Source organism: Orcinus orca, chromosome 3 (assembly GCF_937001465.1).
Source record: "Orcinus orca chromosome 3, mOrcOrc1.1, whole genome shotgun sequence".
Classification (NCBI taxonomy): Eukaryota; Metazoa; Chordata; class Mammalia; order Artiodactyla; family Delphinidae; genus Orcinus; species Orcinus orca.
The window spans coordinates 12089282-12115446 of NC_064561.1; the positions used below are offsets into that span (position 1 = coordinate 12089282).

At 50.4% G+C, this 26165-nt stretch overlaps 1 protein-coding gene across 1 annotated transcript in view; it reads left to right on the top strand.

Annotated features, from left to right (window-relative positions):
• Window positions 1-3502: 3502 nt before the first annotated feature.
• The window catches only part of UNC13A (unc-13 homolog A), a 66333-nt gene continuing 43670 nt past the window's right edge, over window positions 3503-26165 (top strand). The window contains exons 1-9 of the mRNA XM_033401474.2: window positions 3503-3681; window positions 12880-12909; window positions 13506-13605; window positions 15477-15594; window positions 17246-17369; window positions 18054-18127; window positions 19017-19071; window positions 20953-20988; window positions 24757-24964. Of these exons, the coding sequence (XP_033257365.2) occupies window positions 3660-3681; window positions 12880-12909; window positions 13506-13605; window positions 15477-15594; window positions 17246-17369; window positions 18054-18127; window positions 19017-19071; window positions 20953-20988; window positions 24757-24964 (767 nt within the window). The 5' untranslated portion in view covers window positions 3503-3659. The remainder of the gene's footprint in view (window positions 3682-12879; window positions 12910-13505; window positions 13606-15476; window positions 15595-17245; window positions 17370-18053; window positions 18128-19016; window positions 19072-20952; window positions 20989-24756; window positions 24965-26165) is intronic.

The window sequence follows — 26165 nt, forward strand, 5'->3', positions numbered from 1 at the left end:
ATTACTAAATAACCAAGAGATCACTGAACAAATCAAAGAGGAAATCAAAAAATACCTAGAGACAAATGACAATGAAATCACGACGATCCAAAACCTTTGGGATGCAGCAAAAGCAGTTCTAAGAGGGAAGTTTATAGCAATACAAGCCTACCTCAAGGAACAAGAAAAATCTCAAATAAACAACCTAACCTTACACCTAAAGGAGCCAGAGAAAGAAGAACAAACAAAACCCAAAGTTAGCAGAAGGAAAGAAATCATAAATATCAGAGCAGAAATAAATGAAATAGAAACAAAGAAAACAATAGCAAAGATCAATAAAACTAAAAGCTGGTTCTTTGAGAAGATAAACAAAATTGATAAACCATTAGCCGACTCATCAAGAAAAAGAGGGAGAGGACTCAAATCAATAAAGTTAGAAATGAAAAAGGAGAAGTTACAACAGACACTGCAGAAATACAAAGCATCCTAAGAGACTACTACAAGCAACTCTATGCCAATAAAATGGACAACCTGGAAGAAATAGACAAATTCTTAGAAAGGTAAAACCTTCCAAGACTGAACCAGGAAGAAATAGAAAATATGAACAGACCAATCACAACTAATGAAATTGAAACTGGGATTAAAAATCTTCCAACAAACAAAAGTCCAGGACCAGATGGCTTCACAGGTGAATTCTATCAAACATTTAGAGAAGAGGTAACACCCATTCTTCTCAAACTCTTCCAAAATATTGCAGAGGAAGGAACACTTCCAAACTCATTCTATAAGGCCACCATCACCCTGATACCAAAACCAGACAAAGATACTACAAAAAAAGAAAATCACAGACTAATATCACTGATAAATATAGATGCAAAAATACTCAACAAAATACTTGCAAACAGAATCCAACAACACATTAAAAGGATCATACACCATGTTAAAGTGGGATTTATCCCAGGGATGCAAGGATTCTTCAATGTACACAAATCAATCAATGTGATACACCATATTAACAAATTGAAGAATAAAAACCATATGATCATCTCAATAGATGCAGAAAAAGCTTTTGACAAAATTCAACAACAATTTATGATAAAAAACTCTCCAGAAAGTGGACATAGAGGGAACCTACCTCAACATAATAAAGGCCATATACAACAAACCCACAGCAAACATAATTCTCAATGGTGAAAAACTGAAAGCATTTCCTCTAAGATCAGGAACAAGACAAGGATGTCCACTCTCACCACTATTATTCAACATAGTTTTGGAAGTCTTAGCCATGGCAATCAGAGAAGGAAAAGGAATACAAATTGGAAAAGAAGAAGTAAAACTGTCACTGTTTGCAGATGACATGATACTATATACAGAGAATCCTAAAGATGCCACCAGAAAACTACTAGAGCTAATCAATGAATTTGGTAAAGTTGCAGGATACAAAATTAATGAACAGAAATCTCTTGCATTCCTATACACTAATGAAAAAATGAAAAAATCTGAAAGAGAAATTAAGAGAAATTAAGAAATTAAGAGAATTAAGAGAAATTAAGGAAACACTCCCATTTACTATTGCAACAAAAAGAATAAAACACCTAGGCATAAACTTACCTAGGGAGACAAAACACCTATATGCAGAAAACTACAAGACACTGATGAAAGAAATTAATGATGATACAAACAGATGGAGAGATATACCATGTTCTTGGATTGGAAGAATCAACATTATGAAAATGACTATAGGGCTTCCCTGGTGGCGCAGTGGTTGAGAGTCCACCTGCTGATGCAGGGGACACGGGTTCATGCCCCGGTCCGGGAAGATCCCACATGCCACGAAGCAACTAAGCCCGTGTGCCACAACTACTGAGCCCACATGGCACAACTACTGAAGCCCGTGCACCTAGAGCCCATGCTCCGCAACAAGAGAAGCCACCACAATGAGAAGCCCGTGCGCTGCAACGAAGAGAAGCCCCCTCTCGCTGCAACTAGAGAAAGCCCGCGTGCGGCAACGAAGACCCAAGGCAGCCAAAAATAAATAAATAAAATAAATTTATATTTAAAAAAAGTCCACCAACTGGAAAATAGATAATCAAAGATGTACTAATTCAAAGGAACACTATACAGCAGTGAAAAATGCATGCATTACAGCTAACCACAAGAAACTCAGATGAATAGCAGTAAAACCATGTTGTGCAAAAAAACCAAGTTATAACAATGTGAATGTTTTATTTTAGTTATGGACAGCTCAAGAACACACAAAACTAAACCCTGTACTGTTTGCTGATAAATATGTGGTAAAACTCTAAGGAAAAGTAGGGGAATGAAAAACAAAATTAGACGTAACTCTTCCTTCAGAGGGAAGGGACAATCGATTGGGGAGGGACAGTGGCCTATGGGGTCTACCATTATGATGGTATTGTTCTTTATTCAAGCCTGTCATTGCTGCTTCTTACTCCTTACCTATGGTTAATCAATATGTAATAAAAATTTTAAAAGCAATGAGAATCTCAACAATGGTTGACATTATACATTACTATTCCAAGTGCTTTCAGGTGTTAACTGATATAATAACTCCTGCAACTCTGTGAGATAGGTCCTGTTATCTCTGTTTTACAGGTAGGGAAACTGAGGCAGAGTGGTCACATGACTTGCCCAAGGTCATGCCAGTGATTAGAGGCAGAGTTGGGTTTTGAACACATGCCTCCCTTGTGACTAACTCCATATACATCTTGTGTTTATGAAGCTCCGTCATGTGTGCTGGAGGCTGGGGACTCTGTGGGCCTCAGCCTTCGGGACTGTTCTAGGTACTGGAGATAAACAATGAACAGGTTTGTGTATTAGGTGTGTTAGGGCACCGGCTCACACGGAACTGCCTGGTTAGATGTGTGGGGAGGGGTGGTGAGCAGAGCTGTGTTGGGGTCAGGGTCCAACCAGAGGAAGAGTTGGGGTCTGGGAGAGTCCAGAAATGTGGAGTAAGGGCTCAGTTTGGGGGAATTAGGTAAGGCTTTCTGGAGAAGAGTATATTCAAACTGGGCATTGATGGATGAATAGGAGTTTGCCAGTTACACAAAGGAGTGAAGGGTGGAATCCAGTCCGAGTGTGTGCCAAGATCCACAGGCTGAGAGAAACAGGGACAGAGAGAGACCTAAACAGACGTGGCAGAAACACAGAGAGATTGAACGGAGAGAGGCTCCGAGGGAGACACATGACCGAGAGAGACAGGGAGACAAAGAGTCAGGGGAATAGAGAGACCCAGAGAGAGAGACAGAGAAACAGAGGCAAAGAGAACGAGACATAGCGACAGAGGAATAGAGATACTCAGGGAGAGCAGAGAGACAGCAAACGACTCAAGATTGAGAGCTAAAGGAGAGACGAAAACACGCAGAACCAGAAGGGAACCTGCGTGATGGCTGCCCTCAGCTCCCACCCGGCTCCTGCCCTTTAAACCCCACCCTCACCCCAGAGCTTGCAGCACCCGCGCCCCATCAGGCTCCGCCCACCAGCCCCGCATCAGCACCACGTCAGGAGCTGTCCGCGCCCCCGGTGCTGAACCAAGATGGCAGGCGGCGGAGGCCGGGCCCCGGCGTGAGCTGAGCGCGGGCTGCAGCCCCCGCCATGCCCCAACCCAGCGGCAGCTAAGGCCGACCTGACAGAGCCGGCCCGCCGGCGACTCTGGAGACATGTCTCTACTATGCGTTGGAGGTAAGAGGCGAGGCTGCAGGGCGGGGAACCGATGTGGACCAGGACTGGGCTCGGGGTCCGTGTGGATGCGGCTGGGCTCCTGATGGGGTGACCCGAGTACACGCGGCTGAGTTTTGAGGGGGTAGCCCTTGTAGACGCGTCAGGGCGCCTGAGAGGGTGATCAGTGTAGATGCAGCTGGGCTCTAAGGGGGTCCTGGTTGCCGCTACTGGGGTCGTGTGGACACGGCTGAACGCGGAGGCCCGTGTGGACGCGGGCAGGGGTCTGAGGCTCCATTTGGAAACGGTCTAGATTGGGTCGTCTGTGTAGAACAGGTTATTAGCGGGTTCGTGTGGAAGGAGCCGGGCTGGGTAGTTCAAATGAATCCTGCAGGGTGCTTGGAAGGAGTCTTGGGCTGTGAGCTGGGCTGCAGGCAGGGCTCGGAATTCGGAGAGGAGTGGAGGGGGAGCGGTCTCCAAGCCCTGAGCGTGTAAGATCTGGGTAGAGGGGCTTGGTCATTAGGACTACCGTGAGCTCTAGGTATCCCTCACCCTGGGAGCGGAGAGGACTGGGGTGGGGGAGACCCCTTCCAGCATTATGAGAGGGCTGTGATTGGGGGGTCTGGGGGCACTTTTCCGGTTAACTCTTTGCCTTCTCTAGTGGAGGCTGGGGCAGTCGCCCGAGGGCCTCCCCCTCCCCGCCCTCTCTGGCCCCTCCGCATGCAAATCCGGCCTTCTCCGCAGGGAGCCAACCCTTTGGAAGTGCAGTACCACCCTGCACCCCTCACGACCCATCCTCACCTCACCCACTTTGCGCTGGAGGGAGGAAAAGAGAGGTGGGGTGGAGCTATTTTGGGGCCAGAACGCCATCTGCATCGAGGCCCACGCCCAGGCCCACCTTCTGCGTTGGGGTGGGTGGAGGGAAAGAGACTCGGGAGGGGCATGACTGCCCCCCCCTTCACCCCTGAGGCAGGGTTGGGGGAGAAGCCAGCCCACCTGGACCAAGGCGACTGGGGCAATTCTGAGTTCTTAGCAGGAAACCTTGGCGGTAGGGGTGGTGGTGAAACAGGGCTCAAGGTTTATAGAGGTCTCAACCTTGGGTTTTAAGGGTTGGGGTCCACCCCTTTCGCCTCTATTCCTTTCAAGAAGGCCTGGGGTGGGAGAAGGGGTGTATCCGCCAAGCCTGAGAAGGCAGGCTTAGGGAGACCTCAGGCAGCCGGGAGTGTGCTGTTTGTGTGTGTGTGTGTGTGTGTGTGTGTGTGTGAAAGAGAGAGAAAAATTGGGAGAGAGAGAGAGAGAGAGAGAGAGAGATATGAACCCCAGCCTCCTCCTGGACCCGGGTGGGCAGGCCCAGGAGCCGGGAACCTCCCCCACTGCCCCTCCCCCTCCCCCCTCCTCCTGTGCCTCTCCATTCACAAACCCAGCCCCGCCCGCCCGCTCCCCGCCGCGGTGGCTTCCCGTGTGCTGCTCGCGCGGGGCTGGGCCGGCGTGGACGCGGGTGTTCTTAAAGGGACAGGGGCCTCCTTTCCTTGAGCTCGTTCCCAACGGTCGGGGCTGATGGTGGGAGAATGGCCAGTAAGATCAAAAGTCAACTAATTCAGCCCCTAGCCTAGCGAATTAGGGGAGTCAGGAGGTGGAGTGGACCCCCATGAAGCCCTCACAGACTAGGCCCAAGGGTAGGGGGAAGTGAACGTCCAACCCCCCTCCTGGCCCCTCCCCATTCTCTGAGCTGCCTAACACTTGGGAGGGGATAGCACTGGAGGAGGGGGCATGTGGGCTGCTGGCTGACTCCTCCAAGCTTGCTCTCCTCTGCTCCTCACCCCCGTCTTCGGAGCTGGGCTTTTCTAGAATCTCACCCTTAACTCTGATGCACACTGGAGTCTTGGCTGCAGGGGTGGTGTGAAGCGGAGGCAGTAAGTGGGGTGAGGCTTCCTAAATCGGAGGCCTAGGGGAAGAAGAGTGTGGGATGATTTTGTGGAACTTCTAGAGAAGGAGTCACCAGCTGAGTAGAGGGGTGTCGCTGGGAAGAGCAAGACTTGGGATGAGGTGGGAGGTAGAGCCCTGAGGTGTAAAGGGAGCAGTGGATGCTGGGAGAGGCTGGGTGCAGGGAGATGGGGAGAAGTGGGGAGAGGGAAATGCTGAGAAGTGTGGGGGAGATGCCCAGAGTGGGAGGCCTTGAGGGCTGAGGGGGAAAGAAGAGGGAGCAAGGCAACTAGGCTGAGAGGGCTTTTCTTGGATCTGAGTTTATCCTTAGAGTTGAGGAAATACCTGCTCCCGAGCCAGGGACGCACCCATGATTGCCCACATCTGCATACACTTGGACTGGTACGTTCAAACCCAGACTTGCTTTGTGTGGACAGAAATGCTCAGAATTCACCAAGTCTCTATGAAGACCACTTGCCTCTGACTGCACATTCACGGACACATGTACAGGTTCACATGCCCATGTGAACACACACACATACATATATACTGGACACAGTCACCCTGCGCCATAGACATTGTCCCCACATTACAGGCATGTGTGTCTGCACACATGCACACACACGGATATGTGTGATTAATGTTCACAATAGCCATGTCGCCTAAAGATCTACCCATGCCTTACCCCTCAGGCATGTGTGTGTGTGTATATATATATATATATATATATATATACACACACCTGTTAGGGCCCTGAATCCCAAGAAACACATGTATACACACGATCAAATGCCAAGGCCATATATGTACACACATGATAACACTTGCCTGGACACTCAAAGCAATCACTTTGAATAGGTGAGTAATGTTGCACACATGAGTGTGTACATGTATGCAAGTAAACAAAAATACACAGGCTATACAACTGCATATCACACACCCCAACATGTGTCTCTACCTAACATATCACTCAAAAACCTGCACGTACCTAAACTCACACAAACAGCATGTCCCACATACAGTCACACCACACTCCCCAGCACATACGTGCAGACCCTCACCTGCACTCAGATGGTGCACATGAGTACATGTCCCTCTACACATGCACACATACTCCCATATACACTCACTTGCCTGCACTGGTAACACGAGCAAATACACATTCAAGAACACACAAATGTAAGTTCTTGTGTGCATGTCCTGCACTAACACATGGGAGACCACCCTGTACAGACCTTGCCTCTGCCCCCTCTCATCTCTTTATCTATGTGGAGCCCCATTGCCCCCCCCACCTTAATCCACTTGCTAAGTCTTGGCAGAGTTCTGAGGCTGCTAACAGCAAGTACCACCTTGTTCCTTTGTGAATTCATTCATATATTTACTCAGCAAGCATTGAGCACCCACTATATGTCAGGCACTGTTCCTGGCTCTGGGGACCAAGCCTTACTCCTGGCATCATGCTGGTGGGGTCAGAGTGGGAGAGATGGGGAAAGGCTGCGGGAGATGGAGAGGAGCGTTTCTATGGCTCTTTTCCTCTGGGAAGCCTACCCTGTTCCCATCATCACCATTTGCCTGAGTCTCAGAAGATGAAGGGGAACTGAGCAGAAGGGAGACCATGCTCTAGGTGGAGGGCACAGCAAGCCCAAAAGTGTGGTGGCAGGGATTTGGTTCTAGACTTTCCTACGTGCATCATGACATTTTGCCAGGCCACTCAATGTTTAAAATGTTCCATAAATATTTGATGACTGAATATTGCATATAAATTAGCAAATGCGTTTGAGAGTGAGTTTACTGCACAACTAATAATAATATCTACAACAAGCCCCATCTATCCAGCATTCTATAGGCACACTGTTGAGGACTATTATGCCCATTGCCCTCTTTAATCCTCAGAGCAACTCGTTTTAGAGATGAGGAAAACCGAGGCTCTGGGAGGTTCAACAACTCGCCTGGGGCCACAGAGCCAGAGGTGTAGCTGCCTGACTCCACAGCCTACTGGGAGTGAAAAGTGAAAGTCGAACCTCCCCTCAGCCCCCAGAACCTGGAGACCCTACCACGGGGTGAGAATCTGTCCTGAGATCCCCTTTTTTCTTCATCCACTCAGCAAACAGACATATCACGATCTCCCATTCATCATGGCTTTTCCCCTGCCCCTCTCCCAGGAAGACTTCACAAATCCCTCTGTCTCTTACTGTTTCTGATACCACACAGCCAGGGGGGTCTGCATCTGATCTTTGCTCTCAGCAACCTCATAGGATGCCTCCGGTGTTGGCTCTGATTCACCTTCAGGGCTGCAATCTTAGCCTCCATATCTTGCACCTCACTTGCCTCCCACACACAATGAGCTTCCTCTGTGAGGTGTGAACCAGGACATCCTGAGTCCAGGAGGTCTGGGTTTGAATCCCTAAATCCACCACGTCCGGAAAAGTCCCATATCTTCTTCCTTCCTCAGTCTGTCCATCTGTAAAATGGGCACACTAATAGTGCCCACTGCCTAGGTTTTCTGGAACTCTCCAGTCATATGAGGCACGCAGAGAACTTGGCATGATGCCTGGCTTGTGGAAAGGGTCAATAAGTGTGAGCCAAAGACAGGAGAAATCTGTGATGGTGTTTTTATTAGTGGGGACTAAAAGCTTTCTGGAAAGAGGTTCGTGAGTGTAGGACATTTCCTGAGAGCTCACTGCGTTCTCAGGCCTGAGGAGGGCTCAGTAATACATAGGGCGCAAAAGAGGTGCCAACTCTTTGGAGGTACGTGGGCAGGGATGAAAAGTTCAGCACCGTGGACAGTTCAGGGAGGAGACGCTGAGTTCAGCACAGTGGACAGCGCCCACTCCGCGGGACCCCGTCTTCGCGTAGGGCTGCTGGAGGGGGCAATGACGTCATTCCTTCAGTGAACACTATTTAATGGGCAACTACTATGTGCCAGGCCTAGTTCTAAGTGGTACCTGGTAAACAACACAGACAGAATATCTGTCAAGTTTCTTGGTGTGTTTTTTACATCTAAGGCTTCAGTCTGGCCCTGGCTTATTTCTGTCCATGGAGGATGAGAGTCCTCATTTATTCTCTCCCAGATGCAAAGCCAGAGAGACCAATATCCTTACCCCAAAGCCCTTGTCTGCTATCGACATCACATATTAAATACCAAACATCCTAGAATCTATTTCTGAATTCTCTATTCTTTCCTTCCACCACTTGTAGTGTCTTCTGACACCTGATAAGCATGTCCTGTGGGTGGGCTTTCAGCCGCTTCCCCTGATGGCTGGAGTTCTCTATTCCCCCACTCCCACTCCCAGGACTGGCAGGTTATGGACCAGATGCCCCAAGGACTGGAGTCTACCTCAATTAGTATCCAGGGTCGTCCAGGCCAGGAGCACACTTCGAACTCAACCAAATAATAAAAATAGTAATGATACTAGTAACGGTAATGATAATCATAGTAGTAATAACAGTATAATAATGCTGATGTTAATAATAATGAAGAAGAAAGGGGAGAGGGAGGAAGAGGAAGGAAGAAGAAGGGAAGAGAAAGGGGAGAAGAAAGTGAGACCAACTAGGCTTGCCTTGCCCCATTTCCCAGATGCAGAAACTGAAGCCCAGAGCCTGGCAGCGCCAATGAGCCCCTGCTCTCACTTCCACCCATTCTGCCCTGGGCCACAACTGCCTGTACGACCACATTAATCAGCCAGCGCTGATGGGGGCGGGGGGTGGGCGGGGACCGGGGAGGCCGCTCAGTCTGCTGACCTGGCGTGACGCAGTATCTCCTGCCCGCCGGTCAGTGGGCACCTCCCCCACTCAGCACTCCCCGCGGTCGCGTCGCTCACGCCCTCCGCGCCCACGTTATAAATAGCTTCGTGCTTGTGACCAGGAGCTCGCGAAGGAGGGGCGGCGCTTCCGCCCTGGTGACCCCGATACCGCAGGCAAGAGGAAGGCAGCGGGGCGGAGATGTGATGACGATGACGGCGGTGAAGGCGACAATGACTCGGGTTCCTCTTGCTGACGGGGAAGAGAGAGGCAGAGAGACTCGGCTCTTTCTCTGAGCCCCATCCGCCCCCCACCCCGAGCCCCTACCTCCAAGCCCTCTTATCCCCTGAGCCCCTTCCCTCAGGCCACCCACCCTTCCTGAGTCCCCTCCCCCGTCATGAGCCTCCTCCAAGTTCTCCGAGGCCCCTTCCCTTAGTCCCCTACACCCTCCTCCTTATCGCACACGCTATTCCCCGCCATGAGCTTCCTACTCTGAGGCTCCTTCCCTGACTCCCCATTCTTCTCTGAGCCCCGTCTCCCACCCTGAGTCTGCCCCTCCCCGTTCTGAGTCCCCAGTGATGAACATATATTGATGTCCTCACCCTGAACTCTCTGAAGGGGCCCGGGGGCTCACTCTTAGAGCTAGAGCTCTCCGGCAATCTCCCACTGCTTGTGGGCCCCAACTGAGCCCATTACCCTCTGGCCCAGAGAGACTTAGGGAGGAGGAAAGGGGGAGAGATAAGGGACTGGGAACAGGAAAGACAGAGGCAGAGGGAGGAAGGGAAGAAGAGAGACAGAAAGACGTGACAAGGGGATGACAGGGGTGGAGAGAAACAGAATCAGAAGGAAGGAGACAGCGAGAGACCTCCTCCCTAGAGGAGAGGATGGACGACAGACCTTGGACAACTGGCTTCCCCTCTGAGCTCTGCCGCTGGCCTATAAAAAAGGGACACAGAAAGGGAGTTGCAGAGTGGGGCCCAGGTTCGGTCATACCCCAGTGAGTCCCTCAGATCTCCCAGGGCCTGGCACCTACCTCCCCTCTGGTTCCCACCCCCAGCTTTTCTCTCCCAATCCTGCCTCTCCTCTCTGCAACATCTTCCCTGCCTGCCCTCCCTAGTGAAAATCTGTGTGTCTCTCTGTGTCTCTGACTATCATGTCTTATCTCCCCTCACTTCTTCCTCCCTCCTTTTCCTTTCTCTCCTCATGTTGGTCCCTCCATGTATGTGCCTTTCTGAGCCTCTGTGTCTCTCCCATCATTCTCCCTCCCCGCCCTCCCCCTGCACCCTCCTCCCCCTTCACAGAGTCATCAGGTTTGCAAGCTGGAGGTCCCCCAGGAGGGAGGCCTGGAGCTACTGCTGGACACAGTCCTAAGTGCCCATGAGCCTCACTCAGTCCCAGAGATGAGGGGCTGGGTGGCTGAGCTCTCTGTGGTCTGGGTGGGGCTGAGACTATGAGAGGGGGCATGTGGGACAGGGGTAGGGACCCTCTCCCGCAAGAGAGGGACTTTTGCATGTGCAGTCACGTGCCTTGAGTGGGAAGGTGGGGAAGACAGGACTCGATGACTGATTTCGGATGTGGGGGAAAGAGAGAGAGACAGAGATGGAAGCCCAGAGAGGGGGGTTCACTTGCCCAGGGTCACACAGCACCATAATCTGAACCCAGCTCCACCTGACTCCATGCTGAACAAGGGCTCACCTTTCCCGATGACCAGTCAAGGGCTCTATCTGCATTCTACCTCCCAAACCCAAACCCAGGTATGGCGGGCATAGTGCCCAACCCATTTGCATTTAAAATCTGGGTCTTGGGGTGGTGGTGGTGTTGGCATAGGAAGGCACTCACTCTCTCTTCTGCTCTGCAACTCTGGGGAGCTCACTCAGTGCTTCTGGGCATCAATCCCCACCCCCAACCTCATCCTCCCCACAGTCTGTCTGCAACAGGAAAAAATAGTATTTACTGACAAGTGTTTAGAAGCACTCTACTTCCCCCACCCTTGATGAGAATTCTCTCTTCACTGGCTCCATTCAGGTGCTTTTTTGAGGAAGAAATTCAAGTGGTGAGGACAGAGAAATGAACCCCATATGGGAGGCTGGATCCCAGATAGGAGGCTGTGGCACTTGCCCAGAAAAAGGCTGAACTGGACTCTCAAAAAAAAAGAAGAAAGAATAGAAACACAATTCTGATTCTAGGAATTTATCCTTCAACTTACTTGCACACCCTCTTTAAGACATACTGAGAAAAAGAAAGGTTCTGCAGAGGGTGTAGAATGCTACCATTTGTGTAGGAAATAAAATAATGCACATGTGCACATGATTGCCGATGCATCTCTAGTACCACAAGGAATTGGTACTGTTGATCGCATCCAGGAGGGAGAGTGAGAGCTGGAGTAAAAAAAGCCTTATCTTCATTGTATGATCTTTCCGTTGCTCTGGATTTTGTAAAATGTGGGTGTATTGCCTACTCAAACAAAAATATTCATTTGAAAATGTTAAAGGGAGAAGAAATATAGAAATCGAGAGGTCTCAGTTTGGGAGCAGGTTTCAGGTGGGAGTAGAGAGTAATGGTAGAGAAATGCATTGGGGGCAGATGCAGAGTTTGAGAGGTAATGAAAGGGAAAGTTTAATGTCCTGTGAGAAAATCTAGTAAAGAGTGGAATTGCTTTGAATCACTTGGGGTTGGGGGGTTATGTGAAATACGAAGAGACTGGACCACGTGGAACCCTGAGGTATATTTGGGTTGCACCTTTCACGGGCAGGTTGGGCTGGACAAGCTCTAGCAACCTACTGGCCAGGACTGGGATATCTCTATGTGCACTATGGAGTCAGCTCTCTGGGTTGTTTTTTCCCACCTCGCCCAGTCCCCTTTGAATATGAGACTCTAAACCCTGGAAGCATTCAGGAGGACAGGCTGAGCTGGACAATTCGTGGAGAAGTCTCACTGGTCTAACAAGGGGATGGGAATCATTGGCTGTTGTTTTCTCCTTTCTCCCCTACCTCCTCCTTCCCAACTCCCCTCCTCCTTCTGAAGCAATCCTGGAGGACTTCCTGTAAGAAGCCTCTCCTGCCACCTGCCCAGCTTCTTCTTTTGAATCTTGTTCAATTTTGGTCAAGTCACAACTGGAGGGAGGGAGCTATAGGGGAGCTTGATGGGGAGGAGGGTGGGACATGGACTGCTCCCAAGGTCCAAACATCCTTCCACCCCAGGTCTGCCTATGCTTATCTGTCTGATGGCTTCTCTCTCTCTCCCTCTCATCCCTGCCTCCCTCCTCTCCCTATTTCTCTTCCTCTCATTGTCTTTGCCTCTGTCTCTGATTTTGCCTCTGTCTTTATCTTGGTTTTTTTTGTGGTTGTTATTTTGTTTTGTTTTGTTTTTTAAATCTGTTCGGTCTCTTTATTGGCCTTTTTTGCTCTCTACTTTTTGCCTCTCTTCTCTCTGTCTCTTTCTTTCTGTATCTCTCTCCTCTCTCATTATGTCTCTCTTTTCATGTGTCTCTCTGTGTCTCTTTCTCTCCTCCCCAACTCTCTCCCCGTCTCCCTTCCCTCTCTCTGTCTCTCTCCACAGTCAAAAAAGCCAAGTTTGATGGTGCCCAAGGTAAGTGGCCTCTACTCCTGTCCTCTCCTGTGTTATCTGTCTGTCTGTCGGTCTCTTGGAGAGACGGGAGAGGGTGTCTGAGCCAGGGACGGGGAACTTGGGCTCTTTGTCTGCTGAGCATCACAGAGCGTGTCAGACTTGCTCTAGGGTCCCAGCAGTCTTCCCAGCCATCCCCTGAAGACTCCAGTGGGAGTGGGGCTCACCCTGAGCCAATGGTGCTTCCCAGGATCCTAAGAGATAGGGTGGGGACACTTACATTAGGCTGCAGGTGAGAAAAGTGAGGTTCAGAGAGGCAAAGGAAGTTTCCTATGTCCAAGGACATTAGACGAAGTCATTTCTAAGCATCAGGATTAGTTATCCCAAAACTCCACATCTCCCTGCACCAAGGCCCCTCCCTAGTGCTCTGAGGGGCTGGGGGTGGGGCTCTGGGGACTGGTCTGGGAGTGGAGGCACAGAAGCACCTCAGGGTGTTGGACCGGGGGTGGGCCCAAGAACTCACAGCCCCTGAGGGATCATAGGGGTGTTATTGAGAGCTTGGGAAGGGGTATGGGGGAGTCCCTGAGCCCTTGCACTGACCTCTTCTCTCACCGCCACAGAGAAATTCAATACATATGTGACCCTGAAGGTGCAGAATGTCAAGAGCACGACCATTGCCGTACGGGGCAGCCAGCCCAGCTGGGAGCAGGATTTCATGTTGTGAGTCTGCAGCGACTGGACCTGAATGGCCACGCCCCCTGGCACAGCCAGGCACTTTGCTGGTCCTGCAGGGCACAGCCGGACACCCGGGTGTCGTCTGGGACTCCCTTCGCTCTGCCTTCAGCCTTGCGTCCAGCCATCAGCTTTGCCTCCAAAGCACTTCCCGAATCCAATCGCTTCCCTTTATCTCCGAGGCCACCAGCCAAGTCCTCTCTGCCCGCCAGCCTCCACCCTGGCCTCCTGCTGCCATCCACCTCCTGCAATCTGTTCTCTAGGCAGCAAGGAGGATATTTTTAAAATTGCAAATCACATCCGGTCACTCTCCAAACTTGCCTGGGGCTTGTGGCTCATCAACCTGAGAGCAAAACCCATATCCGTCCCTACAGCCCCCCAAGGCCCGGCCCCTGGGACCTCACACCAGTATCTTGCTTCATCTCTCCTGTCTCACCTGCCCCAGATACACCCACCTCTGCACTGTTCCTCCAACATGTCCAGCTTGTTCCTGCTCCAGGACCTTTGCTCTTGTTCTTCTTTCCCCCTCTCTCCCCATCCCAGCTGACTCCCTCTGTTCTTTGGGTCTCAGCTGTGTCACCTCCTCAGGGAAGTCTTCCCTGACCACCACCCTCAAGCTGCAACTGAACAGTAATTTCAGGCCTTGTCACCAATTGTTATTCTATTTATTTGTGTGATTTTTGACACCTTTCTGGCCCCTTCCCCTGGACTTTGAGCTCCACGTGGGTAAGGCCCTATTGGTCTCTGTCCCCACTGTGATCTCCATGCCAAGCACAGAGCCTGGCACACAATAGGTGCTCGATAAATATTTGTCTAATAGCTGAATGAATTCATGACCTGGACGCTCCCCTCAACCTGGAGCTACTCAGGGACTCCTATTACATCCCACCTACTCTGATGATGGCCAACATGTGCCATGCCTTCTTCTAAGGCTCTGATTAAATCAATTTTGCTTATAACCCTGGGAGGGAGGGTGCTAACATAATCCTCATTTTACAGATGAGGAAACAGAGGACCAGAGGGACAAAGCCACCTGCTCAGTGTCATACAGCCTGTGCATAGCAGAGCTGGGATTTGGACCCAGGCAGCCCTCAACCCCTGAGCAGAGCCTGGCTGGGGACTGTCACTAGTGGAGGCCATGAGGGAATCCAGAACTGGGATTCTGGAGCAGAGGAGCACTTGGGGAAGGAAGAAAGGAGCTGGCTCTACAATTCTAGGAAAATGTGAAGGGGGCAGGACAGAGTGGTCCCCAACTCCCCCTAAAGCCAGTTACTGAATGACCAGGTCACGGTCAACAGATATATTCAAGAACATTCCTTAAGATAAACCTTTGGTAAATTGGTAGATTCAGTGAATTGGACATTCACCAAGGTTGACTACCAAATCTGCATATTTCCAGGATGGAGCCGGCAGGGAAAGTGCTTAGAGGTGTAATCATTCATATGCTCAAGGGTGTCCTCGTATGATTGGTTAGAGATGACACTGGGAAGGATGGAGGCAACACAAATGCCCTTATCTTGGGGTCATAGGGAGCCATGGAGGGCATTTGAGCCTCTTCCTCACTTAACCAGCATTCTCAGGGTCTGAGGGCTAGAGGAAGGGCCAGGTGATTTGGGGTTACAGGAGACATGGGACACCTGTCCCCATTCCTTCTTTCTCAGCTTGGAATCCTGGTTCTGCTGTGATACCCTGAGCATGTAACTTAGTCCTTTGGCATCAGTTTCCCCTCTGTAAAACAAGAACTACTGTGTTACCTTCCTGACTAGGACTCACCCAGGCCTGGGTTTGAGTTCTAGTTGGTCATGTGTCCAAAGGCGAGTGAACTGACTTTTCTGAGTCTTCATTACCTCTCTCCACAGTGAAATTAACCGCCTGGATTTGGGGCTGACGGTGGAGGTATGGAACAAGGGTCTCATCTGGGACACGATGGTGGGCACTGTGTGGATCCCTCTGCGGACCATCCGCCAGTCCAACGAAGTGAGTGGTGGGATGAGGGTTGGATAGGAGTGCCTGGGAGGGGCCCAGAGGCCAGTGGTCTAAACAAGATGGACATCTATCTCCATCCCCTGACAATGTTCATGTAGACATCAAGGGCTGCAGTGGCAGCTCCAGTCGACAGGGTTTAAACTCCTTCCATCTTGTCGCTCTGCCTTTCTCCTCATGTGGCTTCCACCTCATGGCCCAAGATGGCTGCTGAAGGATTACCATTACATCTGCATTCCAGTCAGGGGAGGGAAATGTAACAAGGGAAGGGGTTTGCACTCCTAATTAAGGGCCCAAACTGGAAGCTGGCTTTCATTGGCCAGAACTGTCATGTGGCACCACCTACCTGCAAGGGAGTCTGGAAAATGTAGTCTTAAGCTGCATAGCCCTGGGTCCAGCTAGAAATGCATCCCTATGGAAGAAAGGAGAAGGGATATTGCAAGCAACTAGCACTTTGTGCCCAGATGGGCATCAGGGAGTTTACGCCAGTCCCAAAGAAAATAACCTTGGCCTCCTCTCTAACCTCCTGGCCTTAAATTTCACCCTCTCCACTTGGCACCTAAGATCCAATCCTGCCCTCCCTGCCCATCACCCTTGGGAGGCCTTCCAGACGGCACCAACCCACTTTGCCAGCCTTATTTCCCCCACACCTCAACCTACACTCCTCACAGGGCCCAGGGATAGCTTCTGAACTTTCACATATGCTGTTCCCTGGGTTTCAAGTGTCCTCCTTTCCATCACCCTTAAGCCCAGCTCCCATGCCCTCTCCTCCAGGAAGCCCTCCCTAATTTCCGCCTGGATTCCTCACATCCCCTCCCTCCTTCTGGCCTGGCCCTGACTTCATGGTGTTGTGGGTGTCTGTGTCAGGCTCTATCTCCTGTGACTGTGGGCTTCTCAGGCATTGCCCAATGTGGACCAAGCTTAGAGCAGGCACCAGGTAGGGCTTATTTTTTAATGAATAAATGGAGATGGAGGAAAGAGGCGCAATAGTCCAGGCGAGTCCAAAAGGAAGGCTTGTGGGCGACCCAAAATTTCCTCAGTGACCCTCCAAGTGTGAGGAAGGCCTAGTCACCTGGGACAACCATGACCTATGCAAGGGACCCTGGACTACTCCCCCATCACTGCCAGCCTTTCCCTGGGGCTGCAGAAGGAAGATTCTGCAGAACATCATTCTCATTTCAGAGATGAAGAAACTGAGGTTCAGAGTGGACCCCAGCTGCTCAAGGGCTCATTTCCCTGAACCAAGGGGTACTGGTTCATTCACTCAGCGGGTATCCTCCCTGAATGGTGGGAGAATCATGCCTTTTATCTGAAGTCGGGGCCCCATAACCCCTCGTTAGGGATGAGGAGTGCTGTGCAAGGCTGGGACCACCCCTACCTGACCCTACAGGTCTCTCTCTCTGGGTCCTTGCTTCTGGGTTCTCTGGACCCACCATGTTGCCCTGGATTGAGACCTTCCTTCTCTGAGTCTTGGTTTCCTCATCTAAAGTGGGGACATGACTCTTGCTCTTGGGGTAAGGGTAAGATGGGGTGAGGGAGACATTTCATTTGAGAATAGGGAGCCTGTTGGTCAGTGTGCAGCAGATACGTTACCCGCCACACCTCACCCAGAACCCTAACCCCTGTTACCCAACCCATACCCCAGGAGGGCCCCGGAGAGTGGCTGACCCTGGACTCTCAGGTCATCATGGCGGACAGTGAGATCTGCGGCACTAAGGACCCCACCTTCCACCGCATCCTCCTTGACACCCGCTTTGAACTGCCCTTAGGTGAGTGTGGCGGGGGCTTGGGAGGGGTGGGACCCTCACCCAGCCCCCGGAGAATGGTCAGGTCTAGCTGGGTCCAGACAACACTTTATTCTGAGGATGAGGTTCCCCCTCCCAAGAGGAGAGTCTCCTGGGCTACAGCAGGTCAGCAGAGATGTACGCCCGCCGCACGCAGAGTACAGCCCAGCTCCTGCAGGCCACCAGTGAGCTGCAAGTGCTTTTCAACCAACGGGGCTCAGGTCTGAGCTGTCTTAGCTGGTCCTTGGTGAGGTCTTAAGCTGCAGAGGTGAGCTGGATGTGGAGAAGACACAGACAAAGGCAGAAAGACAGAGACAGAGAAATGGAGAGAGAGAGAGAGAGAGAGACATGTAGAGATCAACAAAGGCAGAGACAGAGAGGCCTCTTTACCTTTCCTGGAAGCAGCTCAGTTCTCCCACATCATCCTTCCAAGAACCCATGATGTCCCCGTCCTGGTAATGCTAGGATGCAGTTCCTCTCCCATCCGCCACCCATTCCCAAGGCAGTTCTGGGTGTGTGGTGGAGGGGTGTTGTCAGGGGTGCCACCCCCTCCTCCCTTCCTCTCCCCCACCCACTGGAGACCAGCCCCATAGGCCTGCAGCATGCATTGGCTGGAGGCTGAGGGGCAGGGAGGGGCTTCCAGGCTCACGGCCAGGTCTCTGCTTCCAGACATCCCTGAGGAGGAGGCACGCTACTGGGCCAAGAAGCTGGAGCAGCTGAATGCCATGCGGGACCAGGATGAGGTGAGCGTTGGCATGGGGGCTCTTTTCTTCCTCTCTCTCTCTCTCTCTCTCTCTCACCCTCTCTCTCCGTGTCTCCCCCTGTCCTCCATTCTCTGTCTCTGTTTCTCTTTCCACTTGTCTTTCCCTGTGTCTGTGTCTCTAACTCTTTGTAACCTGACTAAATCACTGACCCATGTGGTCCAGTCTCGAACCAATGATGGCGTCAAGGAACATACGGTCCACCAATGACACGACAATTTCAATCGAGTCAAGTTGTGTATTTACCAAATACCATCAAGGAGATATAGAGGCCCTGTAACAGTTCTTACACCCCCTTTCTGCCCCTCAACCCTCAACTCCTTGAGTCACACTTTCAGGCTTTCTTAAAAGTTCTCCTCCCCCACTCCCAGCCCTAGCCTCTGTACCTCTGTTCTTCCATGCCATCCCCCTTCTTCTACACTCTATATTTTCACAGTTCAAAGACCCAGTGTGGCCCTGAAGACAATCTTCAGAAGGTGAGGGCAGGGAAGAAATAGCAGGCAAGGCTAGAACACCCTTTAGTGGGAGGTGGAGGGCAAAGGGGCAACACTCACATGTTAGCAATTTTTGTCCAACCTGAGTTCTCATCACCTTTCTTCAGCTCCCTGCGTCAGTGTTTCCTCTCTCTTTCCTCTGTTTCTTTCCCTCATCTGTGTCTCTTTTTCTTCTTTCTGTATCTGTTTCTCATGGTCTGTGTTTGTGTCTCTCTCTCCCTCTTTCTTTCTCTGTGGACGTCTGTATACTTCTCCTCCAGAGGGAGAGGATTTAGGAGGCGGGGGAAGTCAGGATAGAACAGAACAGAGGACCATCTTGATCCCCTGGCTTCTGGCACCCCCCTGAGACACACCCTCTCTCCTTCCCTCCCCCTCAGTATTCATTCCAGGATGAACAAGACAAGCCTCTTCCTGTCCCCAGCAGCCAGTGTTGTAAGTACTTCTCAATTCCTTCCCGGGCTTCAACTGAAGCCCTCATCCATCCTCTACCCCATGACTGTCCTGTGTAATGAATGGGTCACTCGTCTCCAGAGATATGAGTCCTAAGAGCACACAGTATCCCCTCACAGTGTAGTGGAAAGAAAAAGGGATCTGGGACTTGGGTTTGGGTCCTGCCTTACTGTGTGGCCACAGGCATGTCCCGACCCCTCTCTGATCCTTAAAGCCCCTCTCTTTGAAACAGGGGCACCTGACAGCCCCCGCATTCTGATGGTTTTTGGAAGGACCCAGAACATCTGGAGGCTTGAAAAACACTTTGCAGACTCTTCAATTCCATTCATTAGATCCCGGATGATGACTTAGAACTCATTCATCAAACTTCCATGAGGCCAACACAGACCCCCAAGCAGCCCACACTCAGATGGTGCAGACAGACAGTCCTGCCAACACATGTATAATAGGCACACATTTATTTAGGTAAAGAAGCCGAGGCCCAAGGGGAGAAGTGACTTGCCAAGGTCACACATCTGGCAGGAGGCAGAGCCAGGGTTTGAACCCAGGTCGGAGGGACTACAAGTTTGCTTCTCTTTCCGGTGTGCTACATCTATTCATTATGATGAAGATCACCATGTTTCTCTGTATATTGTCCCTCCATCAAGGCAGAAATTTTCAAGAGTGTCTCTCCTCCTGTGGACACTGAGATGCCCCCAGACTGGGTCTCCACGGGTCTAGATGACTTTCTCCTAAAAGTGCCCTCCAAGTCGTCTGAAGTGAGGAGGAAGTGAAAATCATACAGTCTCAGGACAAAACCCCCACCCATGACACTTAGTCCCTACCCCACGCTTCAACCTCTTTCTCCTTTTCCATCTGCTTCCGCATCCTCCTTTCCCCCCCCGTCACAGTCTCCCCTGTATCCGTCGTCCACCTCCCCCCACCCCCATATGCCCAGGATATGTGATGATGGAGCCTGGTGGAGGGAGGGGCTGAGGGACTGCAGTTGGGAGACCTCATTCCTAACTTGGGGTCTGATATGGAGAAAGTCCCTTATCTTCCCTGCCTGGGGAGGGGTCATCACTGCCCTGAAGAAATTACAAACCCCCTCTCTGGTGAATGGGGTCATTGAAGGATTGTGGTGGGGGCAGAGACAGGCACGGCGGGGGCAGGAGCAGATGACAAACAGCACCTGGGCAGGTGACCTGAAGCAAGAGGTGGGTTCAATTTGAGAATGGAGACCTACCACCCAGCGTTTACCTCCGAGTTCTCTTGGGACTGTCTTACCACCCCCATTTCACGAAGGAGGCAGCCAAGTGTCAGAGGAGTCAGAATTCTGGTCAAAGTGGTTTTTCTGAGATGCCAGATGCTGGGGATTAGGCGATGAAGATGTAGTTCTCTCCCTGGTCCTGATGCTCAGGCTGTGTGACTTTAGGCTTTTCACTCTACCTTTCTGAGCCCTCTTCACCTATAAAAGGATAAGAATGATTAAAAATAAAAACCCACCCAACAGGGGTGTTTCAAAGTTAGGATTTCCAGTTCAGTGTTTCTTTCATTATCTGGGGGATGGGGGAGGGAAGGAATGAGGAGTGCTGACCCCAAACTTCAGAGTTGGAAAACCCTGGGTCCAAATGCCCTCTTTGTTACTTCCTGGCTAAGCCTGTGGTCTTGTCAAAAAATGGTGGTATCCTGCCTTCCTCCCAGGGTGGTGAGTGAAGGTATAACAAGTCAGTGGTTAAAGTGATCCTCGGGGAAGATACACAGGGCAGAAGGGGATGGGGTCCTGGGCTGGAAGAAGGAGATGGGGAGGATGGGGGAGCCCCCCTCCCCATGCCTCCCCCTCTGCCTTCTCCCTTTTATTATCTCTGCCCCTTCTCTTTGTAGGCAACTGGAATTATTTTGGCTGGGGTGAGCAGCAGAGTAAGTACTCAACTTGATGTTCTGGGAGGCCATGGGGAGGTGGGCACCTCGGCGACCCTGAGGCCCCCGCCCCATTGCTCAGGGAAATGGGGAGCCTGTGGCTGGCACATTGGGGCCAGAGGACTGGCAAGACCCCTCTTGTGCCCTCCTGCTCCCTGATCACTAACATCTCTTTGAGGGTCCTGTTCTGTCTGGTGGGGAGTGGGTAACGTGACTCTGGGTGGGAGGATTCAGCTGGGAGGAGTGGGCATATAGACAGGAAACCTGCCTGTCTCCAGCTGGGCACTGTGAGCCCCCCACCCCCTTGCTCCCCTTGTATAACCTTATCTCCTCTCCTGTGATTCCTTCCTCTTTTTATCTCCCCATCTTCCTCCTCTACCTGGAGCCCTCCTCCAGCCCCAATGTCACTCAGAGGCTGGTGGGCAGGGAGGGAAGAGGGTCTCAGACAGAGCTGCTGAGCAGAGACCCCCCAGACAGATATCACTCTGGAGACCTCAGCTCCCAAAGCCCCCCCAAACACACACACACACACACACACATCTTCCTCCAATTTGCCCCCAGGGGAAAGAGACAAGCTACCTCCCCGCAAAATTGGATGACCATTTTTCTCCTTAAGGAATAGCTCCCTTTTCCCCATGCCCTTTTCAGAGAAATCCAGTCCTCTAGTCTAAGCATGAATCTACCTCCTAATCTCTACTCCATCAACTGGGGGGCCTTCCACCCCAGCCCCATATCCTGATGGAGAAGTAGCACCCCACCCTCCCTCCAGGAGCAGGAAAACTTTACAAATACAGTTGGCCCTTGAACAACATGGGTTTGAACTGTGCGGGTCCACTTACATGTGGATTTCTTCAATAAATACTACTACGGGACTACACGATCCCTGGTTGGTTGAACCCATGGATACAGAATTGTGGATACGGAGGGCCAATTATAAAATCACATATGGGTTTTCGACTGCACGGAGGGTTGGCGTCCCTAACCCTTGCATTGTTCAAGGGTCAACTGTAGTTTGATCCAAAAGAATTTGTCAAAAACAAGTCAATCGGAAGCAAAGTTAGCCAAAATAATCATTTGACAGACAGCTAGGCTTGATCAAAACCAGTTTGCGGGCTTCCCTGGTGGCGCAGTGGTTGGGAGTCCGCCTGCCGATGCAGGGGACGCGGGTTCGCGCCCCGGTCCGAGAAGATGCCACATGCCGCGGAGCGGCTGGGCCCGTGAGCCATAGCCACTGAGCCTGCGCGTCCGGAGCCTATTGCTCCGCAACGGGAGAGGCCACAGCAGTGAGAGGCCCGTGTACCGCAAAAAAAAAAAAAACAGTTTGCCACAAATAAACAATACAATAAAAAAAAAAAAAAAAGACACTTTGGATTAAAACCAGTTTAGCAAAAGCTGATAATTGGGTGAAGAAGAGCAAAGACAATTAGGCCCAAAGCAGGCCATTTTGTCAAAACAAACGTGGCTGAAAATGCCTTATCCAGAAGCAGGCGATTTGGTCAAAAACTATTTGGTAAAAAGCAGAGTCTGCGTAAAAGCAGAAAGAATCCAAGAGAAAGCAATCTGCCCCTCAAAAACAGATAATTTGTCAGAGAAAATTAATTTGGTGAACAGGCACAGAGCCTCATGTGATTTGGTTGGAAACATCTCAGTCCGGTCAAGGGCGATACAGTAGGCTATAAACCCCAGTAATTGGGTAGAAAACAACTTGGTCAGAGGGGCAAATTGGTGATATTGACAAATTGTCCCCAGTTTCAGATCCCCCCACTTTAGGCCCTTTATGGCTTCACGGTTTCACCCTGACGCCCACAGATCTAAGTTGCGGAAATTCACAACTGCTTCTGCCCTTGATGCCAGCACTGTCAGCGCGCAGCGCATCGGAAGGTGGCCATATGGCAGGGACAGGATAAAAAGCTTGCAGGTCACAATAGCTCAAGTCAAATGAGAAACTAGGAAACCAGAGCTACTTTGGTAAGGCCGGCTTTGCTGGCTAAAAATGAATTTGAGGTTTTTCTGAAGGTAAAATAGGGAATGAATCAAATAGCTAGCTCTACATGAAGTATGAAATTAATTTTTTAACAGTTTACCACATTAAATTTTTTGACCTATTTTTTTAATATATAGAAATAGACTCTATTCGTGGGAAAAGAATCAGAAAGTTAAAATAAAGCAAAAATATTGGGAAAAGAGCAAAAATACTTAAAGGCATAAAAAGTACAAGCTACCCCCTTGGTGTTTAAAATCACCAGTAAATCGATACCATGGCGAGCATACCGTGGGCTTCCCAATCGGCTGGTTAATTTAGGGGGCGCTCACTTCTTTTCAGCTCAACTGTTGTTTTCTAAATAAATTCAGTCTTTCCTGTTCCCACCACAATACAACATCCTTTGAGACTGTTTTCTTTTTACTAAGAAAGAAAATCTGTTTCCCATTTACTAAGGAAAGCAAATCGAACTGAAACATCCTTTAATTCTTATGAAACACTTGGAGTTTGGCAACCCCTCCCTGTTCCGTTAGAGCGATAGATTCTGGGCATGTGGTAGTCTTGCCAACTGAAGAATCTGATCTTTTTGAGGAAGACAGCACCTTGGTAGAGCCCCTTCTTTGTTCCTGCGCATGAGAGTTCAGGGCTGGGGTCCCCAACCTCGGATATTAAGGAATCTCTGAGGGTTAAAGGGCATTTATATTCTACCTTGTCCTCTTGATCCTCCAACTTCCCCATGAGTATGTGTGACTCCTGTTATGGGAAGCCTGATGGAAAAACCAATATTGTTTTCAGAGACCCTGGACTTTAGTCAAAGTCCATTTTCGCATTTGAGCCAAAAGACACCTTCCAATTTGTCCCTGTCCTCCTCACGTTGTACGACCTACCATGGACCCCGGACTCTAGGTCCAGTTTGACCCACATACAGCAAAGCAGGGTTTTCACTTCCCTTCTTCTTCTTTTTTTTTTATAGATCTTTATTGGAGTATAATTACTTCACAATACTGTGTTAGTTTCTGCTTTATAACAAAGTGAATCAGCTATACATATACATATATCCCCATATCTCCTCCTTCTTGCGTCTCCCTCCCACCCTCCCTATCCCACCCCTCTAGGTGGTCACAAAGCACCGAGCTGATCTCCCTGTGCTATGTGGCTGCTTCCCACTAGCTAACTATTTTACATTTGGTAGTGTATATATGTTGATGCTACTCTCACTTCACCCCAGCTTCCTCCTCCCACCCCATGTCCTCAAGTCCATTCTCTATGTCTACGTCTTTATTCCTGCCCCGTCACTAGGTTCATCAGTACCTTTTTTTTTTAGATTCCATGTATATGCCTTAGCATACGGTATTTGTTTTTCTCTTTCTGACATACTTCACTCTGTATGACAGACTCTAGGTCCATCCACCTCACTACAAATAATTTCGCTTCTTTTTATGGCTGAGTAATATTCCATTGTGTATATGTGCCACATCTTCTTTATCCATTCATCTGTCAATGGACATTTAGGTTGCTTCCATGTCCTGGCTATTGTAAAAAGAGCTTCAATGAAGACTGTGGTACATGTCTCTTTTTGAATTATATGGCTTTCTCAGGGTATATGCCCAGTAGTCACTTCCCTTATTCGAAAGCCTATACCTCTGTTAAAATGACCCAAGATCCTTCATTCATTCTGGTAGATTCCTCTCCTTGGGTTAGCCATCAGTGAAGACCCCCTAAATCTGAGAGACTGTGTTGGCCTCCATTGCGTGCTCTCTCTCTCCCTCCCCTCCTCTCTCTTCCAGATGATGACCCTGACAGTGCAGTAGATGATCGTGACAGTGACTACCGCAGCGAGACAAGCAACAGCATCCCGCCACCCTATTACACTACGTCCCAGCCCAATGCCTCGGTCCACCAATATTCTGTCCGACCACCACCCCTGGGTTCCCGGGAATCCTACAGTGACTCCATGCACAGTTATGAGGAGTTCTCTGAGCCGCGGGCCCTCAGGTAGTCACAGTGGAGTGAAGGATTCGTGTCTGTGTGTGTGTGTGTGTGTCCACCTCTTATCTCCTGGAGGGGAGAGAGGAGTAGGGGGTTGGAGGGAGCTGGGGGTGGAGGTAAGTGGGTTCTAGGAAAGCAGCATCTATACTTTCTTATAGGCAGTAAAACCTTTTCTTTACCCAAAATCTTGCAAGAAAACTCTCCAAGCTTGATTAAAGAGGGTCTGCTTTGGCGGAAGAAAGAGACGGAAGTCAGGAAGCCCCTGAGAGGTTCCCCTGAAATAGGTGGGCTCTTTGGCACTCCGCTTAAAAGCCCCTGGTCCCTTTGTACTCTCTAACTGTTCAGGGTAGGAGGTGAGAGGAGGAAGAGATGAGCGTTAATAGGGGTGGGAGGTGAGGCACAGTGATGTTGGAAAGACTCCCAGCAAGCAGCTGACTCGTGGTGCTGGAGTGGTCCTACCTAGCCCTCCTGGTGACCCCTGACTCTATGTTCCTGACCAGCAGGCATGGGCACAGTGACTTGGGAGCTGCCCCTGATCAGTCCAGCCACCATCACTACTCTTTTCAAAGTAGGCTGTCCCTAGACCTACCCCATAGGTGGGTCCCCTGGCTTTCAAGGGTGCAGTGTGTTGGTCCTTGGGCCTGTGAGACTGAAACTTGTGCCTGCTGCTGCCCCCCCCTGCCCCCCGCTCGCTGACCTGATCGCCCCAGTCCTGGTTTCTTAACAGAACAATAGCAAACATGATATTAAACAGGTTGGATATTTGTAAAGCACTTAGGGTGGTGCCTGAAAGTGCTACGTAGTGACTGTTAGATAAACAGCACAAATAATAGTATTCGGAGCTAACTATGTGCCCAGCTCTGGTCCAGCGTCTTCCCTTCATCATCTCATTTCATTCTCTGGTTGGGAATATTATTGGTTCCATTTGACAGATGGGGAATCAAAGCACAGAGGGGTTAAGTCACTTGTCTGAGGTCACACAGCTGGTAAATCATCATAAGGACTAGTGTTTATGGTGAACCCACTGGGTGGAAAGCAGTGGCCTGGTGAATTTTTTTTTTTTGATTGTTTTGATTTTTGGCTGCGCTGGGTCTTCGTTGCTGCTCGCGGGCTTTCTCTAGTTTCAGCGAGTAGGTACGGGGGCTACTCTTCATGGTGGTGCCCGGGCTTCTCATTGTGGTGGCTTCTCTTGTTACAGAGCACGGGC